This window comes from Argiope bruennichi, chromosome 7, assembly GCF_947563725.1.
Source record: "Argiope bruennichi chromosome 7, qqArgBrue1.1, whole genome shotgun sequence".
In the NCBI taxonomy this organism is placed as follows: domain Eukaryota; kingdom Metazoa; phylum Arthropoda; class Arachnida; order Araneae; family Araneidae; genus Argiope; species Argiope bruennichi.
Genome location: NC_079157.1, coordinates 90887370 through 90897109, shown reverse-complemented (window position 1 = coordinate 90897109; position 9740 = coordinate 90887370). Strand labels below are relative to the sequence as shown.

Sequence of the window (9740 nt, the reverse complement as noted above, 5' to 3'; positions counted from 1 at the left end):
TGTTGCCACGTAAAATTCTTTGAGTTGTAATTTACGAATACGTAATCGGTTTTTGTGTAATATTTTTTATTCGAAAGTTATGAGGTACGGAAACCCCGACAATAATTAATGAACACCCTATATATTAATATAGAAAAATCATTTCCAAAATGGACTGCTTTTTCTATATTAATTTATAATAATTTCCAAGGCAACTTTGGTTTTTCTGCTATAAATATGACATTCCGTTAGTGGCAATATTTGATAGATAATTATGCTACGGTCTCTAAAAGGGAAAAAAAAAAATCTTCTTTTTATATGCGAACTTACCAAATATGTCAATCCGCACAATTTCTATAAAACGAGATTGATTGTTTATAGGGGAAAATCATTTTTTCAGGCAATTCAAAACGAATATTATTTGGCAAGCATTTTAACAATTGGCGAACGTTTTGCGAACCTGGCCGTTCCGTAAACTTAAGTCTAACAAATGATTGCTACTAGCGGAGGAATAGAGATTGATATACTATAAGGGATTTATTTTCTAAGATAGTATTCAAAAAATGTGTCTATAACTATTAAGAATTACCTCTTAATTATCTGAGAAAATTCTTTTTCATTGACTGGTAAAATGTTCACACAAAGCAGTAAAAAAAAATTGATAAAACAAAAAATCTTATGCTATCAAGATAGAATTATTCTTTTTATGTAAAAAATAAGCAATCATTTAAACGTATCTCCGAAAGATAAACATTTAGGCTTTTAAAATGCTCCAGTAATATATAAGTATGAAATATTTTTTTCATTTTAAAATTTGAGCCTTTGAAATATTTCTTCAAAAACAATTCTATAAACAGTCTCTTATATTGAATTTCTTCTTCAACATATTAACATACACGTACTTCTTTATAAAATTTTAAAATCTCATTTCTATAAGCAGTAATTCCTTGACACAAATGCTTAAACTCTTTCTTAAAAATCTCCAAAATCCCCACCTCCAAAATCGCCACCGCCAAAATCACCCCCAAAGTCGGCATCATAGTCAGCTCCATCAAACATACCACCCCCAGCATCTTCCATTGGGAGGTACTCTACAGGTTCTTCCATTGGGAGATACTCTACAGGCTCTTCTATTGGCAGATATTCTACCGGCTCTGCCACTGGAGCGTAGTCTGTAACATCTTCGGCTGGGATGTATTCCTCTGCCATTACGGGTGCTACTTCAGGAACATTTTGCTCAATAGTATTTTGTTCAATAGCTGTTTGTTCCACAGATGTGTTAGTAGTATTCTGAATATTATTGTTCATCGTTATAGTATCATTGTCATAATAGTTATTGATGTGAATATTAGTGTCTTGAACGTTAGGGCCATGCCCCCAACCTCCACCGGTACCCCACCCGCCAATGCCGTAATGATGATGGTGTGATCCCCAAGCGGTGCCTAATGCACCACCTAAGAGCATCCCCATGGCAAAATCTCCTCCTCCTCCACCGGCAATATAGCCCGGGCGATCTTGTTGGACAACTACTGTTGTGGGCCCACCACCTCCAGCAGCATATGGTTGTGGATAAGGACTGACCGAATTGTTGGCATAGTAAGGTGGTGGTCTGTAATTTGTTTGCTGAGGATACTGGCCAGGTAATCCTGTAAAAAGAATTTTTTGTGAGAAATAAGTGCAATGAAATACAAACAATTGAAAAATAAAATTGATTTAATTTGATGTAGAATATTTTGCTGATCCGATCTTCTTTGGAAATAAGTTTTACGAAAGCGAATTTATAGAAATATTAATAGGAAAAAGTGTTATCACAAAAATGTGTCGTCTGTGTAATTAAGAAAGTTGATTGGAATAATTTTTGCCAAAATGGAACACAAATTTCTTTAAGCAAACATGTATTTTTTTTTAATTCACACCAATACACAGCTTATGAACTCAAGCATGGTATTTTATGCACTGTCATTTGTTCCTACTTTTTTTCATCAAATATAATAAGAAATTCTCTAGTCTTAATTTTTTTAAACCTTTTTTGTTTTATTTTATGTTTTTAATATGCAATTATTATTCATATATTTTTTTACCTTTAATTTGTTCTATTTCAAATTTAAGAAGACTACTGTCAATTTTTACTGTTTTTGGGCCTGTTCCCTTGTGTTAAAATAGTAGCACAGTTGATATAAGTAATGCAATCCATGCAACTGTTTGTGATCCTTCGGCGCAGTAACTTAAAGCATTCACTTGGCTTTATCCTTAAAATATTTAAATAAAATTATTATAGCAAATTGCAACCAAACGAGTCTCTTTGAGAATAAAATAAAATATTTTGTTATGCATTTTAAAACAACGGAAAGACTTTTTTTCATCTCTCTTTTTTTAAAATATAAATACTAGGGTGATTCGCTCCCTGCTTGCTTGCACTCGTCAACCCCAATAATGTTCGATACTGTACCCAATGACAATATACTTTTGTCGATCGCCTTACTTCCACTTCAAAACTCAAAGTCCCACAATGAGAGCATTCTTTCATCATATCTCCAATATCTAAATATTGATCCATTTTTCCATAGTTTACCGCCAAAGTAGCAGCTTGGCGATCAGCTGTTCTCTTCTCAATTGATAGCTTGTAGCTCGACCTTTCTTCGTATTTTTTTGTATCTCATATCTCTGGACTCTCCTCTAAGGCTCAATGTTTACATAAAAATATTTACATGGTAACTAAACTACAGTTTTGTGTCAAATTTTAAGATAGTCGGTTGATAAAAAAAAAAAAAAAAAAAAAAAAAAAAGATGCTCGAAATGCGTATTCGGTTTTCTTCATTTTTATTATGCACGAAGCACATATGCAGGACTTTCAAAATAAAAATTTGAGCACTTATACTCAAGGCCAACAATTTTATGCTGAGAAAGGGGAGGGCGATGTAGAAAAAAAAACGAGATAAGACTTTTATTTAAGGGATAATAAAAAAGGTTCGGGGAGACTATTTCCACTATAAAATATAAACCTAAATGACTTTTAATATACAATGTATATGATGCCTTTTCCTACCTGCTGCCTGGGGCCTGTACTGGGGCGTCTGTTGCTGGTTTGGCGTGTACCGAGGCGGTGGTTGCTGGGGCTGATATTGAGGCGCTGCTTGGACAGGATTAAACTGTGGGTTTGATTGTCCAGGAGGATATGGTGATGTTGGTGCTTGTTCTTGGTTCGAATTTGGTGGAGCAGATGGAGCTGGCATTTGGGGTGGTGGTGGAATTTGAGGCGGAGCAGGTGGTGGTGGTAACTGAAATAAAGCTTATTTTACTACATGGGGAAATAACAAACATTACAAAATACGAGAATTATTGTTATTTTCAGATGTATGTGTTATTTTTAAAAGTTTCGTTTATTATTATTTTTGATGTAATTGACAATTTAAATATTTGTTTATCAAATTGTTTATTGTTTGACATAATTAGAATTTTCAAATTTTGATTAATAGTTTATAACTTTTAGACATAATGTATTCTTGTACATAAAATGCAATAATTTGAAATAGTAGGTAGATTAAAAAATAAGTGAATAATATAAAATGAATATTTCAGTCTGTAAGTGTGCAATCAACTGTATGAATACTCACAACGACAATAAACTGCCTTAATATTTTCTGATCTTATTATTATTAATACATTCAATTAAGTAAATATCAATTTCATACTCGTGGCTCTGGTAATAAACTTAAATTCTAGATCTCTTTATTATATATTACACATTAAAAATAGAAAGTAATTAAAATAAAGAACTGTATAAAGTGTTTTTAAAAATGTTTTCCTATATCAATTACTTTTTCCAAATGTCAACAAAGAGTAATGCGTTTTTAAATTAGTGAGCAATAATAGAAAATTCGAACTGCTAACCCTTGATCATTAATTCGTGTAGCTCCGAATCTAACATAAAATCGAACTTTAAACGAGAAAATAAAAATGTCATTCGTTCAAGCATAAATTCAAACACAAAAAAAAAGATAATTAAATGGGCATTGCTTGTATTTGTTATTGTTTTGAAATAAATACAAAATATTCTTTAACTTTCTCAAATTTTAGAAATAAAACTATATTATAATATAAAAGGATCTTTTAAAATTATTTCGTAGTATGCATTATACTTGTTCTGAGATCTTAAAATCATTTCCTGTTTTTATTCTGATAAAAAAAATCCATTAGTTAATTTCCTTAAGAAATTATTTCACTTGATTGAATATTTATGAGTAAACATAAACGTGGCTCATTGTTGGATTAACTTTATCAAATTGTTTGATCGGTTGCACGATATTATCCACAAAATGATCCTCAAATGAATATTATTTGTTTCAACAAACAATTTAGCTTCTATCACATGCAATATTTATTGAAAATTATTTTTTGTGAGTAATAGCAAACGATTTTTATTGAAAACGATTATATTGTTGTCTCTCTCTCTCTCTCTCTCTCTCTCTCTCTTTTTTGGACATGCTAAATTCTTTTTAGATCTTTTTTAATTGTATTATTTAAATAGTATATTGGGGTAACAGCAGGATAGTATTCTATTTGGCGATAAAATCGCCTTTATAAAAGTTAATCAGTTTAATATGCTTAAATTATAATAAATAAGTTTTATCGCATATTAAAGCAATTTAAGAGAATTTTATGGATTTATTTTTTATATTCTTACAAATATAAAAATTCATTTATTTGATTAATATTATAGATAAATTCCAGACTGCTGATTTTAAAATTTTAAAGGTAAGATTCTTTAAAACAATTAAAATGCATTATCTTTTACATCATATTTTTTATCATTAATTCTGTATTTTTTCCCTTTCGTTCTAAGCTATGTTTCTAAAAAGAAAAGTTGTAAAACTTTCTCAGTTAGCCTAATTATTTTTTTAGTTATTTAAAATTAGCATTAATATTTTATCGTTATTTCAAGTTAGCATTAATATTTTATATTCACAAAAATTATTCATTAAAACCATTTTGGAATTCAATAACAAAATTTTGCATTTTTTGAGCTAGTCATTAAGTAACAATTCAAATTGACTGTACGCAGAAAGCTACAAGCATCCACATTACATAGTGGATGACTTTATAGTGTTTTTATTGCGGTTAAAGTATAAAGAAACTGTTCCATAAATTTAAAAAAAATTTCCATTTAAATAGATTTTTATGAAACAAAGTTTGTGTTTCTGGTATTTAAAATTAATTCTAACTACTTCAAAGCTTCTTTTGAAAAACTTTAGAATCATGTTCATCAGGATTCTTTAGCTTAGCATAAGAATACTTTATTAGTTCTTCCTATACTGTCAATTTGATTTGTTTCAAACTATAGTAAATCATGAATTAAAACAAATGTTCTGGAAAAGGATGAAATATTTGCAAAATTGATCTTATTTGAAATATGTATTTCTAAAAGTACAACTCCCAATAGTAAACCAAAAGTACAACTTGTTTATCCAATTATAAAAAAGCTAAATATCGTTAAATCAATAGATATCAACCTTTAAATACAAATACCATGCAGATATTAGAAATTTATAGGTTAAAATGAATTGGCAGTAATAGTTATTATGAAAAATATATGGAATCATTTCATTTTTCATTATATTTTTTATTTCGCTTTTATTTAATTTTTCTCTACTTTCATATTCTGTAGTTTAATATTTTTACCTTTCAAGATATAAATTTAAATATTGGAATACTAATGGAGTGCTACCGCATATGTACCAATCTTATTCATTGCAAATATACAGGGTGGTAAGAATTAAAAAATCTTTATTGACAACACTAAAAAAAATAAATATATAAAAAAATATGCAAAATCTGTTGATCAAACACCAAAATGTATTTACCACAAACAAATTTGAATTTATTTTAAGGCAATTTTTAGTTAAAATGTTATTAATAAGAAGTTATAATAGGAAGTTTTTAGGATGAACTTACTGTGGAGGCGATAGCACCCATCCAGCTCCTGAAATAATACAAAAAAGTTCATATGATAAAATCAGAATTAAAGATTAAATTACATTTTTCTGAATAATAGAATACATTTTTCTGAATATATTTCCTATACAAATAAAAAGTAAAAAAAAAAAAAATTAAATAATATTCTTAAAAAGACTTTATGCCATTTCCTCAACAGAAAGAGTTCCTTTCTTATTGCATTGTGATTTGTATTCAAACAAAAAGAATAGTTTTTATTTTTTTATTACTAGGATCTTTATTATTTATCTTTCAATACGAAATGTTTATCATAATTCGTATTACAAAAAACACATCTGAAACTTATTCATTTATCCATTAATACTATGCATTTTATTCGATGTTAGGATTCTTATCCAAATAAAAAGAACCAACATAATATTTATAAGAAAAAAGTCGTTGCCACAACTATTCGGATATTTTTGTACATTTCGTGATATTTGCTTTCAGAGCAAATGTCTTGAAATAATATCTTCCTCACAAATTTCAAAGCTGCTTTTTTTAAACTTAACATCATGTTTTATTTATATGATTTTTATCTATTTTATCGTGTATTTTGAATAAATAATACGTGAGACGGTTTGAATGCTTTCTGAGAGCAGATTTAAAATAAAATTCCAGAGTAGTAGAGAATAGAATTCAGAGATTTGAGTAGTTTATGATTTCCCCATTCAAAATCTGTAACTTCTACACCGAATTTTGGAACACAAATTATTCATTTATCTTATTTTAGCATGTAAAAAGTCAAAGTTTCTTATTAACACAAAATCCTAGGTAATATTGCCATGCTATGTGAGGAAATAGAGTCAATCCAGCACTACATGCGTCGTATTCAAAAGAAATTAGAGGAAGACTCATTATGGATAGTGATTTTAACATAATATTACAATACTCTGGAAATTTAAAAATATTAAAAGAAATTACTGAAAAGATTTCTACACTTTTACTAACAGTTTAAAGATTCTTTGAACTTGTTTCTTATACAAAAGTTGGAAAGTCAATGAGCATACCAGCCAGGCATAAAATTCCCTGTTTATACATATTAGTTCTGTAGTAACGGAGTGACTGGCTGTAATAAATAAATAAATAAATATCGGAATGATGTCTTCTCGATATTGATCACATTGTAAAATACTGAAAAGTATTATGGAGATAGCCTACAATATCTTGTTCTAATGTGACAACTTTAAATACTGTTTGAAACTATTCGGATCTGCAAAAAGTGCAAAATCAACGATCTTACTTTGGGCTTCTATTTGCATTAAAAGTTTAACACATAATAAACAATTTTAACATAAAATTGGCAATAAGAAGATGGTATTATCAACTATTTCATTCTCATTCATGTCAGAAAGTCAAATTTGTATCTAGGTACCAAATACAGATAGACTCTTTTTGGAATGAAGAGAGCGAACTATTTTTCTAGCGTAGGAATATCTGTATGATTACGCTTCTGGCTCTTCGTTCCGAGGCATTCCTCCCGCGAACTGTTTAACATCATGCTGTGTGCGTAATTGTCAATACCTGTGTTCGTTTCTTTTCGTTTTCTATGTCTAATAAATGTGCTGTCGTCAAGAACCATGCTGAGATTTATTAAAAAGTAACAACAACTCTGAATACGGAATACTTACGTCACTTCCTCCTCATTCGGACATAGAAACCAGTACACCGTTTTTGTCCCCCTCACGCCGAAAGCAAGAAGCTCTTTGGGTTCATAGTGGTCAGGTAGGTCAGGTCGGTCCGGCACTTGGGATGTGTAGGTTCCAAAAGCGATCAGTTCGGGGGCGTCTTTGAGTACGACGCCACCTTTGGATTCTTGGCGAGATTTGTCCTCGTACCAGATAAAGGAACTATCATTGTACAGGACGGAGTGGACGTCTCTCCAGTTGCTTCCGAAGAAACGACCTGGGGAATGGAGTCAAGAGAAATATTATTCGGTCTTGAGATGCTAATGTTCATTAATAAATTCAAATTCTTGTTCTTTATGTCAGAGGTAATGCTCTCTGGTATAAATATTTCGTTCTATTGCATGTTGTAGCACAGCATGTGCGATCCTAAAATGAAGCTCACAAAAGAGTTAATGCTGATCCCACTGGACGACTACATCAAAGACTTTTCCGGAAAATTCTTTAACAAATTCGAACCCAACGAAAATACTTACAGTTAGAGAATAAGTGCAAAATGCTCATTGAAATGGAAAGTATGGCTACCCATACATTAGCAGTACCAAACAAACCGTCCCCCTGAAACATTCATAGTTAATCTTTGATTCCTCGCATTCATAATAACTACTTCAAAACAACGGCTTTGCTTTCATAACCTGATTTTCTCAATCCATTAAGCTGCCCTGGTACATTTCCCATGAATTTCCACTGATTCAGAGTTGATGTGCAAAGGCACTATAATTTCAGTCAGTCAATAGTATTTTATATATACTGTATACATTTGACATATAGCTCGTAATAATTAAATAATACGTTCGTAGTTAAATAGATACTAAGTACTGCTGAGTAATGTACATTTTATAGTCAAAGAAAAATATAGACTACATGTTTTGTTTAATTCCCATATCCGAAGTTAAATAATGCATTGACGTCTGTGCGGCAACAGCTGTCTTGAAGGCATCAACAAATATCAGTGTGACAAGTTTACGGCCTCTTCCAGTTTGAACTCCTAAGGTCCCCGTCGCTTCAAATTTCTTTATCATGGCCCGAATACCTTTAGCAGACATTGATCCACGTCATAGGTTCTTTACACGACGAAACTCACGAACTGCATTGATACATTCCCCTTGTTTTCGTAAAACAATTTCACCAATAACGCACGTTCAATTAAAGATACCGTCATCATTATAGCCGGAAACATCGACATAAAACATGACAACGTCTGCAAACGTTTCATACCTGTTTTTCATAAAGCTTTCTATTTTTCACAAGCATGCAAATCTCGACATTTTTATCCTAGAACTCACAAATTTTCCCGGTTTTACATTTTATTACTAATAACACTGGTTCTGGATTGTTAATATTGTTTCTGTATTCCATTTTGGTCGTTTATTGTGTTAAATTTAATATTTTTCTGGAAAAGGCGCCCTCAGGTGGACAGTTTGGAACTAAACTTTTTTTTTTCGAAATTCCGTGAGCGCATCTCGTATATAATCAATATATCCAATTTCGTTGCAATCCTTTCACCCGTTTGCGTTGTAGGATGCTGTTTATAGGGGAAGTTTAATTATAACCACCCTGTATATTATTACAAAAATATGATTGGAATGAACACATAATTGGACATGCTGAATACCTTAAAACTTTTTATTTTTCATACTTTCAAAGAAAAATGTTCCAATTTTTACCTAATATCACGATTTCTTTATTCTAGCAATGGCATGAAGTGTTTCGAGGACCGAAGGCACAAAGCAGGAAAGGGAGACCGAGAGAAAATAGTCCGAATTTATATAGTTTTAAAAAAGGATCTGCCGATTTTGATTCCGTGGGGGAAAATAATAGCTCGAGCAATTCAGAGGTCAAAGTTACAGTAAAGTCAGAGTTTGAATGATTAAAACATTATTTTTAAAACATATAATAGTTAGTAATTATATACACACAAAAAAAAACCTGCTCATAACATTAAAAACCATAAAATTCTTTTATATTTGCAATAATAGCTCTATGCGACTTTTCCTGTCTATATGTACACACAGAAAATGAGCACAGATGTGCCCACGTGAAATATGCGGAGTATCCTGATTTTGTCATCAACTGCAATTTTCT

General features: G+C 30.8%; 1 protein-coding gene across 2 annotated transcripts in view; it reads right to left on the bottom strand.

Moving 5' to 3' along the window:
- Positions 1–760: 760 nt before the first annotated feature.
- The window catches only part of LOC129976326 (uncharacterized), a 34834-nt gene continuing 25854 nt past the window's right edge, over positions 761–9740 (bottom strand). For both annotated transcript variants that reach the window (XM_056089832.1, XM_056089833.1), the window contains exons 3-6: positions 7602–7875; positions 5932–5959; positions 3026–3257; positions 761–1625 (exon numbers count right to left, since the gene is read on the bottom strand). In XM_056089832.1, the coding sequence (XP_055945807.1) occupies positions 952–1625; positions 3026–3257; positions 5932–5959; positions 7602–7875 (1208 nt within the window). In that variant the 3' untranslated portion in view covers positions 761–951. The remainder of the gene's footprint in view (positions 1626–3025; positions 3258–5931; positions 5960–7601; positions 7876–9740) is intronic.